We start from the raw sequence: 21,983 nt of genomic DNA on the forward strand, positions 1-21,983 counted from the left end.
CCCAGGGAGCCACAATGGCATCACCTGGGGCTCCCATTACTGAGTATCAGCTCACCCTCATATGTAATATTTCTAAAGTCTTTAGCATTCCATCTCAGTTGGCCGGCTGTCATACTGAGCCAGCACCCAAAATACAAACCAGCAGCACACAAGGGCAAAGCTTCTGATTCAAATGTAAATAGGTCCAAAGCCCAGACCTAGCATCTATGGAGGGGGCTTTGAACATGTCACTTACACCTCCGTACTGCTTCTTCACTGTGCACAATGAAGAGTCCCCTTGGGGCTACTGGGTCAATTGGATGAGATAGGTAGTACAACACTCGCTGCATCTCAACAGCAAACAGAGGTGGGATAATAATAGACAGTGGAGATGCCTTCTTGAGGGACTGCCAGGAACAAAGCCGCAGTTGAACCCAGCAGAACTACTACCATAGACACCACAGCACTAGTAATAATAAGAGCATGCATTGTAATGAAGGGGCACCGCTGAGAAATCTAAAGATGGGAAGGACCTCACCCCTTGCCCCAATCTCAAGGAGCTCTTACTATTTGAAGAGATAGTTAAATATAGACATAATTAAATATAAACAGGAGGTGGAATGTGGTAACAGCTACAACAGAATACAAGGCTCCAGAAGACTAAAGAAAACAAAAGGTGAATCTGGACTGGGTCAGAAGGATTGTAAGCATTGGGGATGCTTTATCCTTGGCACAGGAAGCAAAGGAAGAGGGGACATGATCCAGGGAGAATAATAAGAGACTGAATGGAGCCCAGCAGGCGCTGAGAGTGTGTTGGGACAGGAAGGTTAGCAGGGACTCGGGGGTTGGAACAGAGAAGGGGAGAGATGCAGGTACATAGTAAGCAGTGCAATAAACAGTCTGTACTTCATCAGCTCAGCAGGGGGGGGGGGGTCACACGACCTGCCCCATAGCTCTCAACCCCTGTACAGTGGCTCCCCAGCACTGTTCTAAGTTCCAGACACATACACGTCTTTCAATTCTCCCTTCCCCCATGCACCCTTTCCACCTAGACCTTTGCATATGTGGTTTACTGGGTAGGAAATCCTCATGCATTTGCTTATTCTACACTTTCTGAACACCTGCTACCCACCAAGCGATGAGCAGGTTGCTGGGGACATGGTGGTAACCCACCGTCCTTGCTCTCACGTATTCCAGTCCTGTCCTCTCCTTCCTCCTCCTCCCTCCCTTTCACAGTCGCCATTCAGCGTCTGGTTCTCTCTCACCCAGCCTTCACTTCTGAGGTTGGCCATCGGGTGCTCCTGGAATCCCTCCCTGATGACCTGTGACGAGGTCAGGGGCCCTTCCTAACACACAGTCCTCTCAGCATCTGTACCATCCTTAGGCTGTAACTATCTGCTTACTTGTCTGCATCCCTCCTTGACTGTGAGCTTAAAAAGATGAAGGATAATGCCAATGATGTTGAAATGGAGAGTCCCAGGATGGAGCTCCATGCCTCGGATGCAGTAAGAGTTCGATTAAAAAAAAATGAATGTGAAATGAAAACCTGACTTCGCGTCTGGAGAAGAGCAACAAAGAACGAAGAAGTCAAATCTTGAGGGATTTCAGAGGAGATCACGGATATGAGGAAAGTAGCAGGGAAGAGGAATACAACGGGGTTTCCTGGGTTGGTGGTGATGCCTCTAGGACACGGGATACGGGAAGAAAGGCACACTGGAGGAAGATGATGGGTTTGGTATTGGATATAGCAAGTTGAAGGTGAGGGAAGCAAAGCCAAGTGGAGCTGGGAGGATGAGCCTAGACCTGAAGAAAGTTATTATCCAAGGTCAATCTGTCAAACAGATAATAGGTGCTCAAGGGTGCTGAGCTGAATCAATGACAAAGAAGCCATCAGCACCACTGAACTTCTCCACGGTACCCACTGCCTGGACACTGCAAACTCTCTGATTAAGCCACGTATGCTCAGAAGCAAGTGGCATGCCTGCCCTACAGCCTTCCTGGAAGCTCTATAAGAAGCTTCCCTATAAAAACTGCCAGCGGCCATTGCTTCCTGAGGTCCTAAGTGATGACCAGAGGCGTGGGGGAGTGATGGTGTGTTTGTTCACTGGCCAGTGACTTAACCTGGATGCTAAGCCAGTGGTAACTTGTCACTCCTGGGAAGACAGAGGGTCCCTTTAGCCCTCAGTATTGTCACAACCACCTCCCTCTCCCACGGGAACCACAAAGGAATCTTACGTATGAAGAACGGATAAATGTAAACTGTATAATTGTCAACTTGCATTTTTATCCACGGTGGAGGGATGGCATAATTTTAGACATGGGGATAACAATACCAAACAAACCAAGGTACACATATTTGCTCCCACACATTACATTTTCTACACATCTATATCTTTACCTGTGCTGTTCCTTCCCCACAGAATTCTTCCCAATGCCTGTGATTTCCTGTTCATCCCTTCCAACTGTCTGTCAGTCATCTCCTCCTCTGTGAGTGGATCCTCATCCTTCCCTTTTCCTCCTAACTGGGTGCCTCCAATGAAAAGCTAATTGAGCACTCACAGCAAAGCACTGTGAGATCAAATTCAAACACCTGTATTCAAGGCACTATGGTACTGACACAAAAACAGAAATATAGACCAATGGAACAAGATGGAAAGCCCAGAAATAAACCCATGCACCTACGGGTACCTTATTTTTGACAAAGGAGGCAAGAATATACAATGGGGCAAAGACGCCTCTTCAATAAATGGTGCTGGGAAAACTGGACAGCTACATGTAAAAGAATGAAATTAGAACACTTCCTAACACCATACACAAAGATAAACTCAAAATGGATTAAAGACCTAAATGTTAAGACCAGAAACTATAAAACTCTTAGAGGAAAACATGGACAGAACAAACAATGACATAAATCAAAGCAAGATCCTCTATGACCCACCTCCTAGAGTAATGAAAATAAAAACAAAAATAAACAAGTGGGACCTGATTAAACTTAAAAGCTTTTGCACATCAAAGGAAACTATAAGCAAGGTGAAAAGACAACCCTCAGAATGGGAGAAAATAATAGCAGATGAAACAACAGAGGATTAATTTCCAAAATATACAAGCAGCTCATACAACTCAATACCTGAAAAACAACCTAATCAAAAAATGGGAAAAAGCCCTAAACAGACATTTCTCCAAAGAAGACATACTGATGACTAACAAACATATGAAAAGATGCTCAACATCGCTCATTATTAGAGAAATGCAAATCAAAAAACTGCAATGAGATATCACCTCACACTGATCAGAATGGCCATCATCAAAAAGTCTGTAAACAATAAACGCTGGAGAGGGTGTGGAGAAAAGGGAATGCTCTTGCACTGTTAGTGGGAATGTAAATTGATACAGCCACTATGGAAGACGGCATGGAGATTCCTTAAAAAACTAGGAATAAAACCACCATATGACCCAGAAATCCCACTCCTAGGCATATACCCTGAGGAAATAAAAATTGAAAAAGAGTTCATTGCAGCACTCTTTATGATAGCTAGAACATGGAAGCAACCCAGATGTCCATCAACAGACAAATGGATAAAGTTGTGGTACATATACACAATGGAATATTACTCATCCTTAAAAAGGAGTGCATTTGAGTCAGTTCTAATGAAGTGGATGAACCTAGAACCTATTATACAGAGTGAAGTAAGTCAGAAAGAGAAAGATAAATATTGTATTCTAATGTATATATACAGAATCTAGAAAAATGGTACTAAAGAATTTATTTACAGGGCAGCAGTGGAGAAACAGACATAGAGACATGAGGACTTATGGACACGGGGAGAAGGGAGGAGAGTGTGAGATGTATGGAAAGAGTAACATGGAAACTTACATTACCATATGTAAAATAGATAGCCAATGGGAATTTGCTGTATGGCTCAGGAAACTCAAACAGGGGCTCTGTATCAACCTAGAGGGGTGGGGTGGGGAGAGAGATGGGAGGAGGTTTCAAAAGGAAGGGGATATATGTATACTTATGGCTGATTCATGCAGAGGTTTGACAAAAAATAACAAATTCTGAAAAGCAATTATCCTTCAATAAAACAAACAAACAAAAAATTCAAACACCTGGCTCCTTCCCTCCACCATGAGGCCTCCAAGGACAGCAGCCATCTTTTCATTTCCACCCCCAGTGCTGGGCAGAGAGGCTGGCAAGTAACGTGTGCTCAAGAAACACTCATACAACAGGAAAAGCAAGCCAGTGCTCTCTCCTTCCCCATCACTGTTCACATTCCCCATAAGCAGCAGAAGCAGCTGAAGACATGCTTACATCAGTGGTTCAGGGCTGGCGTTTTGCTCCAGAACATTTGGGTTGGAACCCTGGCTGCATTAATGACTAAGTGAATGCAAGCATGTGATTTCATCTCTCTAGGCCTCAATTTCATTTCAAATCAGGAACAATAATGGTAAGTAAGCAGTAGTATCAATATATTGGCTAATTGTGACATGTGATATATATAAAGTGCTTAGCAAATTGCCTGGCACGTGGGTAATATTTCGATATATGTTAATAATTGGTATGGTCTGAATGTTCATTGACTCCCACCCCAAATTCATTATGTTGAACCCTAACCCCTCAGGTGAGAGTACCAGGAGGTGGGGCCTTTGGGAGGTGAATAGGTCCCTGGGCAGAGTCCTCCTGAAAGGGGTTAGTGCCCTTACAAAAGAGGCTCCTTGGCTTTTTTTAACACAAGACAACACAGAAGGAAGTCTGCAGTCTGTGATCAGGAAGCTGGCCCCCGCCAGAGCCAGGCCATGCTGGTGTCATGATCTTGGACTTCCTAGCCTCCAGAACTGAGAGGAAAAAATAAATTCCTGTTGTTTATGAGCCACCTGGCCTGCTATTTTGTTACAGCTGCCTGAATGGACCAGAACTGTTATCAACATGAACTTATGAAACCGTTATTTTCTCTACTGCTTTTACATCACTTTTCAAATAAAGTATTTTCAATTAGTTCTTCCACTCATAGACCAAAAAATGCATTGAATGGATAAACATCCAACAAAGAGCTATCAAGCATCAAATAAGGCAGAATAGGGATTTAGGTGATGAATGAGCTCAGAGTCCTCTTTTCAGGCAGCAATCAATGTAGCAGAGACAGAGAAAGAATACAAATAACCACATAAATGTTAGTACATAAGGGCTCTGTAACACTGGGCTGCACACACAGCTGCAAGTTTGGGAACAGCAGGCCCTCCCTGCTGCCCTGCAGCCATGTGAAGACACTGACCTGAATGGTGAGTAAAGGGATTCCTAGAGTTGGACAGTGAACAGCCTGCACGACCGTACAGAACAGCTACACAAGGACAAACGCACACATTCATGGAGAATAAGAACGAGAGATGGCTCCTCAGCAGTGGCGAATCTAGGAAGTTTCCACGGATAATGTGGCAAGTAAACCAGACCTTTGGATGAGAAAAGATGAAGGAGAGGGAAATGTATCCTGCAGTATGTAACAGAATTAGGAAAAGAACACAGGTGGAGAAGTTCATAGTATGTCTGTGAAAGAACCACAGTCTTATTAGAGCAGATCATACAATGTTTATTGAACGTCCACTGTATGTCAGGAATGGGGAGGAAAGAAAAGAAGAGATAGAGTATTAACAACAGGATGGGCCAGGGTGTGTGAATTCCTAAAAACAGAATTCAATTCTCCAAGTGAAAGACAGCCAGATAAGGTTTATAGGGCTTGGCAGGCAGCAGACCGAAGCTGTAATTCAGAAGGTTAATCTGGTTACCAAGCAGAAGATGGACAGTGTGGGTAAGAAGAACAGGCTCTCAGAGGATGATGGTGCCAGCATTTCTATGGGGCTCTCTCCCTCTTCTGCATTCTTCCTCAGGAATAAACCAAAGTCTCCTTCAGGAATACACTGAAATCTCACCTCCACAAAGAGGCCCGCCATGACCACTCCATCCAAAGCCCCTCTCCCTACCCATCATGCCTCACCCCACTGCCATGACTGGTTTCTTTCCAGCAGTGACTAGCAGGGCTGGAAATCTTCCTATACATCTACAGATCTATGCCCACCCTCCAGTAGAACACAAGCTGTCTAAGGTAGAGACTGTCTTATTTCACAAAGCACCTACTCTCTTGTCTACTCTCTCCACAACCCTGGTGCCTAGAAAGTGTCTGTCCGTGAGTCAGGTCAGGGCTTAGCCACACCTTCCCATAGGCTGTGTTGACACTGGAGTGGTGTCCACAGCTGCCTGCATGGTACCACACCTCCTGCTTCCAGCCTCTGGCTCTCAGTTCAGACACCACAGCTCCGAGGAAGACATTCCATGGTGTCAAGATGCCCTTTCTCAGAGCCTCCCACTGAATTCAGGGCTCAAAACTTACACTTTTGCAATTGTTCCCTGTTAGATGGAGTCTTGGCACTGGGAACTACATTTTGTAAATAATCTTTCACCCAGCTATCTCAAGAAAGAGGAGCCGAAGGAGACATGATTAAATGCAGTATCATATCCTGGATGGGATTCTGGAACAGAAAAAAGAACTTAGGCAAAAATTAAGGAAATCTGAAACAAAGGACAGGACTTTATAATAATATATCAACGAGTAATGAGTTTTATGTGCTCAGTCATGTCCTACTCTTTGCGACCCCATGGTCTATAGCCTTCCAGGCTCCTTCGTCTATGGGATTTTCCCAGGCAAGAATACTGGAGTGGGTTGCCGTTTCCTTCTCCAGGACATCTTCCCCACCCAGAGATCGGGCCTGGGTCTCCTGCATTGCAGACAGATTCTTTACCATTTGAGCCACCAGGGAAAGGAAACTAAGTCTGTAAGTTAGCACTAATACAACTACCCAACCAGCATCGGTGGTCTGGATGCCTACCATTTATTATTGTATAAGAAAGATACAATTGTTGCTGTTGTTCAGTTGCTAAGTCATGTCTAACTCTTTTTAGGACCCATGGACTGTAGCCCACCAGGTTTCCCTGTCCAAGGAATTTTCCAGACAAGAATACTGGAGTGAGTTGCCACTTCCTTCTCCAGGGGATCTTCCCAACCCAACGATCGAACTTGTGTCTCCTGCCTTGCAGGCAGATTATTTACCTGCTGAGCCACTAGGGACTGGTTCATTAATTACAACAAATATACCATGAGATGTCATGAGAGGGGAAATGGGCTGTCGGGTTTTGGAAAACCTGTGCTATTCCTTTCGTAATTTCTTTGTAAATCGAAAACTGTTCTATGAAATAAATTTTATTAAAAATAATCTTTTCCTCAGATTTTTAAAACAATTCCTTATAGATATACTCATCCAGTAATAGTCTATCAAAAAAAAAAAAAAAAAAAAGAATAAAAGGACAAATGAATAATTACCAAAGAGATCCAAATTCCCTCAGAGTGGAGACAATTACTTGCAAGTCTGGCGTAGAGGCCCTTAGAAGACAATGTGAGAGCGTTATCTTTTAATTTGGGGTTAGGTGATGGTTTCTGACATAAGACATCTAAAGCTCAAAAGAAAAAGAAAAATACAAAAGATTAAAACCTTTTGTACTTCAAAAAGCACCATCAAGAAAGTGAAAAAGAGGGCCACCAAATGAGAGAAAATATCTGCAAGGCATAGATATGCCTGGTAAGGGACTTGTAACCATAGTATAAAAATATTTTACAGCTCAATACAAACACAAGTAAGCAGATTAGAAATGGAGCAAAGGATCTGAACAGTCATTTCTCAGAGAAGACATACAAAAGGCCAATAAGCAGAGGAAAAGATGCTCAACATCACTAGTCAGTAGGGAAATGCAAATCAGAACTGGGATACCACTCTGAAACCCACTAAAACGACTAAGGTAAAAATAACAGCCAATAACAAGTGTCATTAAGGATGTAGAGATACTGGAACCCTCAGCTGCTACTTGTGGGATTATACAATCAATGACTGTAGCTGCTCTGCAACACAGTTTGGCGGCTTTTCAAAACATGAAGCATAAAGTTACCATTGCTGACTTCCCCGGAAATCCCACTCCTAGCTATTGGGTTGGCCAAAAAGTTTACTGGGATTTTTCTGTAACATGTTTTGGAAACACCTGAACTATCTGTGGCCAATCCGATATCAACAAATAATATATGAAAATATGTTCCCTCAAGAACTTTAACACAAACATCCACCCTGGCATTATTTATAACAGTCAAGAAGTGGAAACAACCCAAATGGTCACCAAGTGATGAATAAACAAAATGAAGTAAATCCATACAATGGAACATTATTAGGCAATGAAAAGGAACGAAGGACTGGCAGATGCTACAACGTGGATGAACCTTGAAAAGATTATACTACATAGGAGACACCAGTTACAAGAAGACAAAACAGCATATGGTCCCACTGATAGCAAATGTTCAGAATGAACAGTCCACATAAACAGAAAGATTAGTGGTTGCCAGGGGATGGAGGGAGAGGGAGTGGGGAGTGATTGTTCATGCGGACGGGTGTTTCTTTATGAGATGCTGAAAATGGGCCATTGATAATATTAGATGGTGGGGATAGTTGCACAATTCTGAATGTTCCAAAAACCACTGAACTGTCCACTTTTAAAGAGTGAATTTCATAGTATGTGAATTACATCCCAATGCTTCTCCACTGGCCTGAGATGGAGAGTGACAGTCTAACCTATGGGTCTGGGAGCGGGAATGAGGTCTGGTTTACTCAGCTGTCTTAGAAGCTGTGTTGTACAAGAAAAGATCTGCCTAGGTAGGAAAAGCCAGCAATTGTCCAGGTTGGCTCAGACTATAAGTAACCCCAACTCATGAGGACAAAAAAGTGCCCTCAATTCAAAGAACATTCCACAATTCAGGACAAACAGCAACACTGGTGATAATTTCATTCCCAATGTGTAATCCCCAAGGCTGATTTTGCATTTGGTTCCTAACTCAGGCTGGTAAAATCGTTTTAATGCTAGAGGCCTGCAAATCCCCAAACCAGCCAAAGGCTGTGAGCCTCCATCCTATTCTCTGTTGTTTGGAGGGAGATTAGCAAGAGTTGGACAGATGTTAAGGACATATTTATACCAAAATGAGTTTCATCAACTGAAGATAATAAGAACTCATTCAGAAGAATCACAAAAGGAATGATTTTCTTAATATATGATTCAGTGTCTATAAAACAACTAAAATAGCCTTTAATATCAGTCCACCAGTTACAAATGCATTCTAGGAGCAATGCTTTAAGCCCATGGGAAAAGGCTTCTACTTGAATGGGCCAGCTTGAGTACACGTCTTCAAATACAATGGGTCCCACATAGCTTGATTGGGGTCGAGCAACCCAGACATTAGGTCTCTTCTAATTCAGACCAGATCACGCTTTCCTAACAAAGAAGGAAGCAAGTGCATGCTTCATCTTCAGCAGAGCCTGCAGATTTTGCTCATAATGAGCAATGCTCCCGCTGCCTCTGGTTTCCTTAACTGCTCCCCTGTTCAGGCTGGGATGCAATAAATATGGTAATACAAAGAGGCAAAGATGATTAAACCCCAGTTTTCTCCCTGCCTTTCCTTTCTTATTTCTGTCAGGAATGTGTCACAGTCCCTATAAGGCAACCCAAGGTCTGTTTTTTATTAAAATATACAAGGACAGCTGAGTTGAATAATCCTTAATTATTAAGTTTACAATGGAATTGCAATTTTAGAAAAAGAGCCTGTGACAGCAACTCGAATGCTCAGTGAATCTGTTACACTGAGAGATTTAATGGAACTCACTGCAGAAAAGCACAGAAGCCCAAATGAGGGTTTTTTGGTGTGAGCTCTTGGTGTGGGGGAGGACAAGTGGCCTTGATAATGTGGAGAGAATCGAGGACACCTCAGTATCATGTCAGAAGAGCTCTCCAGCGGAGAAGAACAGAGCAAATCAAAGACCTCATAGTGTAGTAAAAGTAGCATGGACTCCAAGGTTGGCCAGAGCCAAGGGTAGAACCTCAGGAGCATCACTTATTTACCTGTGACCTTGAACACAGGATTTAACCTCTGGGCCTCAGTTTCCTCATCCATTTGTGGGCACACACTTGTACATGGCTGGGATGAAAGTCAAATGACCTATCCTTGGGACCTATAAACTATATTAACTAATTCTTTTTGCTTTTACATGCACGACTACATAGCATACATCTTTTACCTGTTCAAAGATATTACATGTCCTTGCTATTTTCTTCCCCCGAACTTTACTGAGGTATAATTGACAAATAAAAATCTGTATATCTAAAGTGTATTACGGAGAAGGCAATGGCACCCCACTCCAGTATTCTTGCCTGGAAAATCCCATGGACAGAGGAGCCTGGAAGGCTGCAGTCCATGGGGTCACTGAGGGTCGGACACAACTGAGCAACTTAGCTTTCACTTTTCCCTTTCATGCATTGGAGAAGGAAATGGCAACCCACTCCAGTGTTCTTGCCTAGAGAATCCCAAGGACGGTGGAGCCTGGTGGGCTGCCAGGGTCACACAGAGTCAGACACGACTGAAGTGACTTAGCAGCAGCAGCAGCAAAGTGTATTATATACTTTGTGTTTCCAAAGTATATTTAATACTATGAAACACTTAAGGTGATACTTTTATATATGTCTACATTGTGAAATCATCATTGCAATCAAACTAATTAATGTATATATTGCCTCATGAAGATTTTCATTTCCCCATGCATTTTCTTAAGCCTTACCAGAACAGTAATGTTCAGTCCAGGGACTTCCCCAGTGGTCTAGCAATTGACTCCACTTTCCAATGCAGGGTACACAAGTTTGACCCCTGGTTGGGGAACTAAGATCCTAAATGCTTCATGGGGCAGCCAAAAAAGAAACCCCACTATTTATATTTAATACCTCAAAAATACATAACCTGGGTGGGGGATAAAGATGGAAATGGATCACAGGAATAGTAACAATGTCTACATGGTCACCCAAAATGATGAGTGAAAATAAGAAAATCATACTCAAAACAGTAACTTTTCGAGAGTTTGGACTCTGAAGCTAGACTGTCTGGGTCCAAACCCAGCCCTGCCTTTCCTCTCTGTGACCCTGATTCATGACTTCACATATGGATCCTCAGTTTCATCATCTGTAAAACGGGGATACCCAGTAGACCCCCTCATGGAATTAGAAGAACATTCAGTGAGTTGGTATCTGAAAAACACTCAGAGCACAGCCTAACAGAGTGAGAACTACCCTTCTATTTGTTAAATAAATAAAATGCAGAAGCATTTCACATTGACTACCTCTTTTGATAGTCACAACAGGGCTCTATGAGAGACTGGGGAACAAAGCAAAGCTCCAAGGAGGCGAGTGACCTCCCTGGGTCAGCAGCTCACAGACAGAAAGACCAGAATCAGAACCTACTTCTAGTTCTTTGTTTTATTCAATCCTAGGTTCCTCCCTTCAGGATCTAGAAACTGCTTCTATACCAAGTTTAAGCCTGAATAAGCAATAAGACAATTAGAGGCAAATACTGTTCATGAAGACGCTATGCTGTTTTATCCTTTCTGCTCTTGAGGGGCACAGATTTAAAAACAAACACACAAAAAAGTTGCTTGATATGAAAAGCAAGGCAAACCACCCAGTCTCCTCCTGCCAACAGGGTGATGGAGTGAGTGAGTAAATAGATCCTCCTAGCAAACAAATATTAACTTTTTACAAGCTGGTCCACCTTTCTGACCACTAAGGTAACCACTTAGTGACTAAGTAAGAATTTTTTCTCTGCTCATTAAAAGCTCAGTTTCCTTACAGAATAGCTATATCTCCCAGTTTATTTGCAATTAGGATTGGAATTACAGGCATTTCCCCAATTTTTGTTTAAATAGTATCCCATCCAGGTGACGAAGACATGATACTGTCTTATTTTCAACGAGGTAAACCTTTGCTCACATATACCTTGTATTTATTTTTTCTCATCCACTTTTTTTCTTCATTACAAAGGGTGCAAAATGAGATGACCAAAGATGTATGTAAAGAGAAAACAAAACCAAGATCATTTGTACTTTTTCCATTCTGAACACAACATGCAAAAATTCCATTTTTCATGTATTTTTTGCAACTCTTTCACCCCCTGTATGTCAACCATGTAGATGTGTATGTGTATGCATGACACATATGTGTGCATGTATTTACATAGTGGAATGATGATAAGTGTGAGTTTTTGAGCTGTCTTGTCACTTACTTTATATCATAAACTATCACTTAGCCATGTTATAATATACTTTTTATAACCAATTAAGAATATGGTTTACTATAAGAGGGATATTCCATTATTTAAGACTTATTAAGTATTAAATTTAGACTTACTGTTTAAGTATTAATAGAATTTTTAGGATTATGAGCAGTATTTCACAAAAAATTTTCCTCTGTAGTTAGGATTATCCCTTTAAGGCAGAATCCCTTAATGTAGTCATATAGGGTAAACATCTTAGGCAACAATACTATGAACTTTCTAAAAGGTTATAGCAATTTTTAATGCCAGCATCAGTATATAAGAGTGCTCACAGGAACTTCCCTGGTGGTCTGTCCAGTGGTTAAAAATATGCCTTCCAATGCAGGGGACGGAGAAGGCAATGGCACCCCACTCCAGTACTCTTGCCTGGAAAATCCCATGGACGGAGGGGCCTGGTAGGCTGCAGTCCGTGGGGTCACTAGAGTTGGACACTACTGAGCAACCTCACTTTCACTTTTCACTTTCATGCATTGGAGAAGGAAATGGCAACCTGCTCCAGTGTTCTTGCCTGGAGAATCCCAGGGACAGGGGAGCCTGGTGGGCTGCTGTCTATGGGGTCGCACAGAGTCGGACACGACTGAAGCAACTTACCAGTAACTTAGCAGTAATGCAGGGGATACGGGTTCAATCCCTGCTCAGGGAACTAGATCCCACATGCTGCAGGGCAACTAAGACGGCAGGCTGCAACTGCTAAGCCTGTGCGCCACTAAGGATCCCATACGCCACAACAAAGACCTGATGCATCCAAATAAATACTAAGAAGAATTAAAAAAAAAAAAAAAAAAAAAACTGTGCGCATAGCACTCCTTTCCTATCTTTTAAAATATAGTGTGTCCACTATCATCAGGCATGCTGCAAAAAAACGGATTTGATGTAACAAAGCAAACCTTAAATGAAATTTTGCTAAAAATCCTGTCCGGAAAATAAATCTAATTACTGTAATTAACAGCGAAAGCCAAAAGAAGCATCCGGCACCACTATTATTATATTATTAACATTAGGAAGGTACTCCATTTGTCAAAGTATTTTATAATCATGTATTAGTTAATCCTCATAACATGCTTTGGAAGCAATGAAGCTATTTATAGCTGGACTTCCTGAATGGAATGTCTTTCAAAAGTCCTTTTGTCTTGATATCTCAAATCATTATGACCAGCATATCAATTCACAGAATCATTCTTATCTGTAGAATCCCAAGGATGGGAGGGACTTAATTGGCTGCTCAGTTCAGGGAGATCAAGCAGGCCCTGATGTGGGGTGCAGAATTTTCACATCACATGTTGAGAATTTGCTTTCTTCTCAGATCTCCATGCCTCCATGAAAGTATGGCCTGCCATAGGCAGCTGATAATAAAACTACTGCTATTTCTAAATTGAACATCTTTGTGCTGCAGCTACTGTAGGAGGAAGAGTTTATACTCAATAGGATTTTTACAATTTCAACAACTACTGGAATTATTTAGGTGTATACATATACATTATTGTAGCTGGAATAGTACTTACACCCAATACTATCATAAGAACTTTTTATGATCTTAAAATGTGCCATAATTGAGAAAGAGCATGACTATCTGTAATCATACGATGTATGTCTGCCATGTTCAGTAGTGTCCAACTCTTTGCGACCCCATGGACTGAAGCCTGCCAGGCTCCTCTATTCATGGAATTCTCCAGGCAAGAATACTGGGGCAAGTAGCTATTTCCTACTCCAGGGGATCTTCCTGACCGAGGGACTGAACCCACATCTCTTGTGTCTCCTGTACTGGCAGGTGAACTCTTTACACTGCACCACTGGGAAGCCCAATTGTGCAAATACTCTTCTTTAAAGAGTGTTTTTTTCCTTTTTTCCTCCCAACCATGAGTTCTTTAGTGCAGACAAGGAATAAATATTGAGTTGGCCAAAAAGTTTAAAAACCCGAACGAACTTTTTGGCCACCCCAATACATAAAGGCTGAAAATCACTTGTCTAATTCAATGCTTAGCCTACATGATGGCTGGTTTCAAGTAGCAGATCAAGGCTGCAGAACCACAAGTTCCCAAAACTGCACAGAAACCAGGGTTTTGGGAAAAGGCTCCTCTTTATTCCACATTCCCATTTTCTCCTCGGATGTACAACTGAAAGCACAGTGGCAAATGGACAGAGCTACCAGGAGGGCCCACGTCCCCAGCAGTAACTGACCCTGTAATGTATTTGTCATTAGTAGCTCCCACCTCCCTTCCCTGCTCCAGGAAGGCAGCCAATGCGATGTTTTGTTAACCTGCCCGCTGACTGCAGGAACAGGGCAGTCCATCAAGAACCAGCCGGGTGAGATCAGTACAAATAGCTGAGCTAGGAAATAAATGCTGTCTTTTACCAAGTAAGTTTTGGGGTGAACTGATTCCTAACTAACTGATATAAGCTAACTGATTAAAAAAAACTCCAGTCTAAAGAGTGAAATGGCCTGCTGAAAATCACTGAGCTATATAGTGGCCTGAATGTGAAGTGAAATAAAATTAAGTCTGGGCTAATAGGTAACTGGTTGAATAAATATGTCTTTAGGTTATTTATTAACGCAGGCTCCTCAGTTCAGTTCTGTCGATCAGTTGTGTCTGACTCTTTGTGACCCCATGAACCACAGCACACCAGGCCTCCCTGTCCATCACCAACTGCCAGAGTCTACTCAAACCCATGTCAGTGATGCCATCCAACCATCTCATCCTCTGCCGTCCCCTTCTCCTCCTGCCCTCAATCTCCCCCAGCATCAGGGTCTTTTCCAATGAGTCAGCTCTTCACATCAGGTGGCCAAAGTATTGGAGTTTCAGCGTCAACATCAGTCCTTCCAATGAACACCCAGGACTGATCTCCTTTAGGATGGGCTGGTTGAATCTCTTTGCTGTCCACGGTACTCTCAAGAGTCTCCCAGGTTTAGTTATTAAATAAGGAAACATTTATGGAGCATATAAATAGTACTTGGCTGAGATACTGGGAAAACAGGAAAATCAAAGCATGGTGTCCTATCTCCAGAAGGCCCAGATTCTACTAGAAAATATAACATGTATAGATAAACAAAATATAATGTAATAAAGATAATAAATGCATAGGACTTTATGGGCGGGTAGAAGGGGAGGCCTGACTCAGGCTGAGAGGTACAGGTGGGCTTCCGGTTACTAGGCACATACCCTGAGAAAACCATAGTTCAAAACATATACATGCCCCTTTGTTCACTGCAGCACTATCTACAATAGCCAGGACATGGAAACAACCTAAGTGTCCACGGACAGGTGAATGGATAAAGAAGATGTGATACATATATGCAATGGAGTATTACTCAGCCAGAAAAAGGAATGAAATTGTGTCATTTGTAGACATGGGAATGGACCTAGGGTCTGTCATATAGAGTGAAATAAGTCAGAAAGAGAAAAACAAATATCATATATTAATGCATGTATGTGGAATCTAGAAGAATCGTACAGACGAACCTAGTTCCAGGGCAGGAACAGAGATGCAGATGCAGAGCATGAACATGTGGACACGGGGTATGGTCGGGGATGGGGAGCATGAGATGAATGGGAGGGACATATATACACTACCATGAGTAAACGAGACAGACAGTGGGAAACTGCTATAAAGCACAGGAAGCTCAGCTCGGTGCTCTGTGATGGCCTGGGGGTGGGGTGGGGAGTTGGGAGGGAGGTCCAAGAAGGAGGGGATATATGTATACATGCAGTTGATCCACTTCATTGTATAGCAGAAACCAACATAATATTGCGAAGCAATTATACTCCAAAAAAAAGAAAAAAGTCAGGAAAAAAAAATGATGCCTAGGCAAGGCTTAAAGAAGACAGGGAGTTTGCCAGCTTGGAGTGGAGGAGGATGGGAGAAAGGCACAGTAGAGCAGTAAGAAGAAACAAGAGGCAGGGTGCGCCTCAGACAGGGTGTGGAGCTGCCAGCAGGCGAGTGCTGCTGGAGACTGAGGAGCAGAATGGGAACACTGCTGAGAATGACATCAGGCCCTGGATGCTCCACGTGCCATGGCAAAAAGCTTCAATGCTCTATCCTGGACAAGGAGAAGCTACTGAAAGGTTTTAGGAAATCAGATCAGCATCTTTGAAACATCATTCTGGCATCACAGAGGATGGGTCAGGGAGACAGAAAGGACAGGTGAGAGTCCATGGAGACATGAACTATGCCAGTCACAGTGGGGATGAACAGGAAGAGGTGGAACTGAAAATTATTCAAGAGGGAGAAGCTGGAGGCATTGGTAATGGACAGGCTGGCTGGGGGAATGCAAGCGAGGGTAGACACAAGATGAACCCCAGTTTCCTGCAGGGTGGGTAGGTCTTGGGTGTCCACCATCTTTCCCAACTCTGTTTATGCTCTTGACAGTTAGATGTGGGTGCAAAATTTTGATCTCTGTTCAGTTAAACTCTGGGAGCTTTTCATGCCTGTTCCTTCTGGTAAGATCCTTCTGGATCCTGCCATGGATATCTGATACATTCCCACACTGGTGGCTGTAGTTATGGATAAGCTTCATCCAAACCCTTGGTAAGAAGGTAGAGGCAGAACCAAGGACCTTAGCTGGAGTTGTAGACCCAATTCTGGATATACTCTGAATATAATTAGATATACATCAAAACAGTGAAGGGACAGAAGAAAAGTCCCATGAAAAAGGAAAAGTAAACGGCAGGTGTTTAACTTGGAGAAGAGGTGACTCAGGAGAGGATGGTCACTTCCAGGTGGAAGAGGAATCCATCTTTCATAGGACTGTCTCCATGGCGATACACTAGTGTCAGAGAACATCATCACACCATCCACAGATTGGAAAAGTTCAGTTTGACATGAAGCAGGACTGTCTAAGGGTCAGAGACACCTGGAGGTGGGGTGGGCCACATTGGCACAGAGTAAGCATCTGTATAAATTTGCTAGAGCTGCCCCAACAAAATGCCACAAGCTGGGTGTCTTAAATAACAGGAATTCATTTTCTCTAGTTCTGAAGGCTAGAAATTCAAAGTCAAAGTGTCAGCAGGGTTGGTTTCTTCTAAGGTTTCTCTCCTTGGCTTGCAAATGGCTGTGCCTCCATCCTGTATCCTCTTCTTATAAGGACCCCAGTCCCACTGGATGAGGGTCTACCCATAGGACCTCATTTTAATTGAATTACCTCTTCAAAGACCTTAACTCCAAATTCAGTTTGAGTTACTGGGGTTTAGGATTCCCAAGGATACATTTTAAGGGATCACAATTCAGTCCACAACACAACCTGTCAACAGGGATGTGTAAACAGAGGTCTGATGGCTGTCAACCAGAGGAAACCAATAAAGAAACTGAAGTAACAAATTCAGAGCATCCTTGAAGGTCCCTTGAGGTCTCAGAGCTACGATTCTCAACATTGCGAGAGGGCACCTCAACCCTGCTGTTAAACATTATTAACACAATAATCTCCCCGGGGCTTCAGACAATAATTACATTTTCATGGCAGCTTAAATGATGGATGAGAAATGTTGCTTTACTTTAACCCTTCTTGGAGGAAAGGCGCGGGCCGGCAGCTACACACGGGAACCTGCAGAGGACAACCGCGCGCTTACCTGTGAAACAGGACAGACTTCACCAAGGTGACTACGTCCCGGCTGGCGTTGTATCCGGCACAGACAATAGCAACGTGGATTGTCTGGGAAGAGAACAGAGGAGCAATTAGATGGAGGAGAAGGATTTTCCTGGTGCTTCTGACGGCATGAGAAAGTGCCCTAATTCTTGTTGGGATGGTCGGGACACAAGGAACATTGGCAGCAGCTGTGAAGAATAACTCCAGACAGTTTTATTAAGGCCTTTTTAATCGGTTTATGGAGCTATCATCATTTAGAAACCATTAAGGCTCTTTTCAATTACATTTTGGGGACGAGAGAAATGGCAATTGGTTTGAATAGGCAAACAGTGCGTCCCGTGCCCCCAAGCCTGGAGACAATGACAATCGGTAACAAGAGAGGAGAAAGAAATACGCCTGAATGTATGAACTGACAACCGGGGATCTCAGTTGGAGATGTGGTGGCTCAGAGTTCAGGAAATGTTCTCACAGGACATCTCAGGTCAGGGGCAATCTGATAATAGGACAAAGGGAACCAAGAAACACTGAAGGGCCCAGCTGGGATACCATTCAGGGAGCTGAAGGCTGGCAGAATCAATAGGACATGGATGGATCATCTCACCAAAGCACTTGAGGGCATGGGCCCCAGCATGCCCATTAACCCCTGGTGACCCAGGAATGCTTCAGCATCAGGTGGCTCACTGTAACATGACAGTCAGGACGCACATCATGCAGGATGTCACGGAAGGCAACTATGTCAAGTACAGAGATGCGGCACACTGCAGTCTGATCACAGAAGAAAGGCCCTTGAGAACTGAGCTTCCGAAACGGGGGTGATTTGCCATCTTGGTGTGCCATGAATGAATTACAGGTGATGAAGATAACACATCTCTTCAAGTGAGAGTTCCAGGCTACCAGGCAGGGCTACCCCTCAGGCTTGGCTGCCCTCTGCTGCCTGAAATTTTTATGTTCCTCTGGGCACCCAATACTGAAATTCAAAGAAGGGGTCTTGATAGGCACTGCTTCATTTTCAGAACCATGCATGGCCCTTCCTCCTAGCGCATGGCTCCCAGACTGCCTGTTCTGCTCACCAGCCACTTCCAGCTACAGGGCAGTTCTGATGTCCTGCTCACTTCCATACAGGCTTCCCCAGACCTACATCAGCCTATGCCTCCTGACATCACCAAGGAAAGGGTAACCATATCCAGGATAAACCAACCGAGAGTCTAGGATGCACTTGCAAGACCTTTTCAATTCCAATGACCTTTACTCCACCCTGGCCACTCACTCTCAGCGCCAGGTACTGAACCTCAGCTTCCTCCAGATCATCACTTTTGAGAAATTATCAGTTCACCCACAGCTCTAGGATTCTCAGAGCCTCTCACTCTTGCAGCTGCCCCTTCCCCTCATGGAGACCCCTCACGGAGACCCCTCACTTTGCCCTGTGTATCAGGCCCTACCTGGTTACCTGACCCATCTACCCTGCCCTTGGCTCCCTGAAATGTTCAGCCCCACATGCAATACACAAGCCAGCACCCCACAGTCAGGGCAGCAGGATCCCTGCTCCACACTTACATGGGGGACCAAGAAGGAAGACGAGGGAAGACAGAAGAGAAGAATCACTACGCTAAGAGCTAATATTTATTGAGCAAATTAGTACATACTGGGTACAGTATTCAGCAATTTATACAGATTGCCAGGTTTAAGCTGTACGAGACAAGTACAGGGTTACTGTTTCAGTATTAGAGATCAGGAAACAGGCTGAGAGAGATGGCATTTTAATTCTGCATAAGAGATTCTTCACCCTGCTGGTGGTGCATCAGAAACATCCAAAAGATCTCAAAAATGTACCCTGTGCCCCAGCCCTGTCTCACACCAATTAACTCACACTCTCATATGTCCGAGACCTTAACTACTCTACTAGAAGGCAGTGGTTCTCAATAGGGGGTAATCCACTCCCCTTTGCCTCCCCTATGACATGTGGCGATGTCTGAAGTCGTTTTGGGTTGTCACTCCTGGGGATGTGAGGAGTGGCATTCTACGGAGGGAGGCAGAGATGCTGCTCTGCATTCTACAATGCACAGGGTGGTCCCAAAAGAATCACCCTATGTGCAAAAGGTCAAGAGCACTGTCTCTAGGAAACCCTGTTTTAAGGAAGGAGAGAGGCAGTGAGAAAGGCTCAGATCCCACAGAACACCAAAGCCACCTTTTCAATCTCATTTCTGCACATCTCAACTTCCCCACCTGTAAAATGATGACAGCCCTGTTTATCTCTAGAAAACATCTCCCAAAGACTCAGAATCAAAGTCTGTAAGGCAGATGCAACTGTCACTGTTTGAATAGTGGAGGAGATGAATAGGAAAATGCCTGCCCATGGGAGGTATAACCAGGGTGGGAACAAGAATGGGTAAATGCACGCTGAATCAGGCTCTTTGGAATCGCAAATATTTAAATACCCGGCCTCCGAGATATCAAACTTTGTCTTGGCTTCAGGGTTCAGGGACTTTTTAAAATGGGCCCATTAAATGTAAGCACAAGCGCGCACGTTCTCAAACATTTTACATAATTTCCCAATCTCTTTAGCTTCATCCCGTACACCTGCCACCATGAATAAATTCATCATCTGCAGCCGCCACCGCAGAGCCCTGCTACCCAGGAAGGCAGAAAATTGGAGTGTCACGAACACGTACCTGAAAGAGCTTGGGATGGTCCCAAATTTTATGGGTGCAGAAGAGAATGGCAGGAGTGAGGCGAGGCTCAAGGCAGGAGTGGGGACAGTCTGGGTTCAGGGATGAAGGTTCCTTGAAGGACCAGGGGTGCATACATGGCCTCACTAAGAGAATTTTCCATTCTGAAGCTATGAAGTCCAGGTTTCAAGTTTCTCAATGTGGTGGCTTAAAGGTGGTCCCAGACACCTGGATGTTCCTCCCCTCAAAAGAAAGGGTCTAGCATCAGATTCTGTGACCACTTGTCCATTCCTCCCCTATACTTGGCAGACATCATACTTGTCTCTATTGGTCAGAAAGTCTGAATAGTGTGATCATGGACTCACTGCCATTTTCCAACTGGATTTGTGCCTTGAGAACCTTTTTTAGACCGAATTAATTGGGTTCTTGTCACCCTGTTTATTTAACTTATCTGCAGAGGACACCATGCAAAATGCTGGGCTAGATGAAGCACAAGCTGGAATCAAGATTGCCAGGAGAAATATCAACAACCTCAGATGTGCAGGTGACGTCACCCTTATGGCAGAAAGCTAAGAGGAACTCTTGATGAGGGTGAAAGAGGAGAGTGAAAAACCTGGCTTAAAACTCAACATTCAAAAAACTAAGATCATGGAATCTGGTCCCATCACTTCATGGTGAACAGAAGGGGAAAAAGTAGAAGCAGTGACAGATTTTATTTTTTTGAGCTCCAAAATCACTGCAGATGGTAAGGGCAGCCATGAAATAAAAAGATACTTGCTACTTGGAAGGTAAGCTATGACGAACCTAGAAAGTATATAAAAAAGCAGAGACATCACTTTGCTGACAAAAGTCCATCTAGTCAACACTATCGTTTTCCCAGTAGTCACATACTGATGTGAGAGTTGGATCATAAAGAAGAATTGATGTTTTTGAACTGTGGTGTTGCAGAAGACTCTTGAGAGTCCCTCGGACTGCAAAGAAATCTAACCAGTCGATCCTACAGGAAATCAGTCTTGAATATTCATTGGAAAGACTGATGCTGATGCTACAATACTTTGGCCACCTGATGGGAAGAGCTGACTCACTGGAAAAGACCCTGATGCTGGGAAAGACTGAAGGCAAAAGGAGAAGGGGACAACAGAGAATGAGATAGTTGGATGGCATCAGACTCAATGGACATGAGTTTGAGCAAAGTCCGGGAGATAGTGAAGGAAAGGGAAGCCTGGCTTGCTGTGGCCCATGGGGTGGAAAAGAGTCAGACATGACTCAGCGACTGAACAACAACAATAACAAACTGTGTTCCTCCTGCCTCTGGTTTCTGGCTGAGTTTGGTCAATGGGGGACTTCAGTGGGAGAACAAAGCCCCTCTCCCTCTTTACCTCTAGTTCTGGTTCCACAAGTACTCCTCCTGCCCCCGCAGGCCCAGGGGTTGTGGTGACTCCCTCCTGCGAGCTTTACAACCCTCACTGGTTCCCCTGAACCCCGCCCATGCCTCTGGCCCTGTGTTAAATCCTCTCCCCACCTTTT

General features: G+C 43.8%; 1 protein-coding gene across 6 annotated transcripts in view; it reads right to left on the reverse strand.

Moving 5' to 3' along the window:
• Window positions 1-21,983, reverse strand: part of LARGE1 (LARGE xylosyl- and glucuronyltransferase 1) — a 609,153-nt gene that overhangs the window by 296,514 nt on the left and 290,656 nt on the right. For all 6 annotated transcript variants that reach the window (XM_019961264.2, XM_070788583.1, XM_070788584.1 and 3 more), the window contains one exon: window positions 17,774-17,856. In XM_019961264.2, coding sequence (XP_019816823.1) covers window positions 17,774-17,856 — 83 coding nt within the window. The remainder of the gene's footprint in view (window positions 1-17,773; window positions 17,857-21,983) is intronic.

This window comes from Bos indicus, chromosome 5, assembly GCF_029378745.1.
Source record: "Bos indicus isolate NIAB-ARS_2022 breed Sahiwal x Tharparkar chromosome 5, NIAB-ARS_B.indTharparkar_mat_pri_1.0, whole genome shotgun sequence".
NCBI classification, from domain to species: domain Eukaryota; kingdom Metazoa; phylum Chordata; class Mammalia; order Artiodactyla; family Bovidae; genus Bos; species Bos indicus.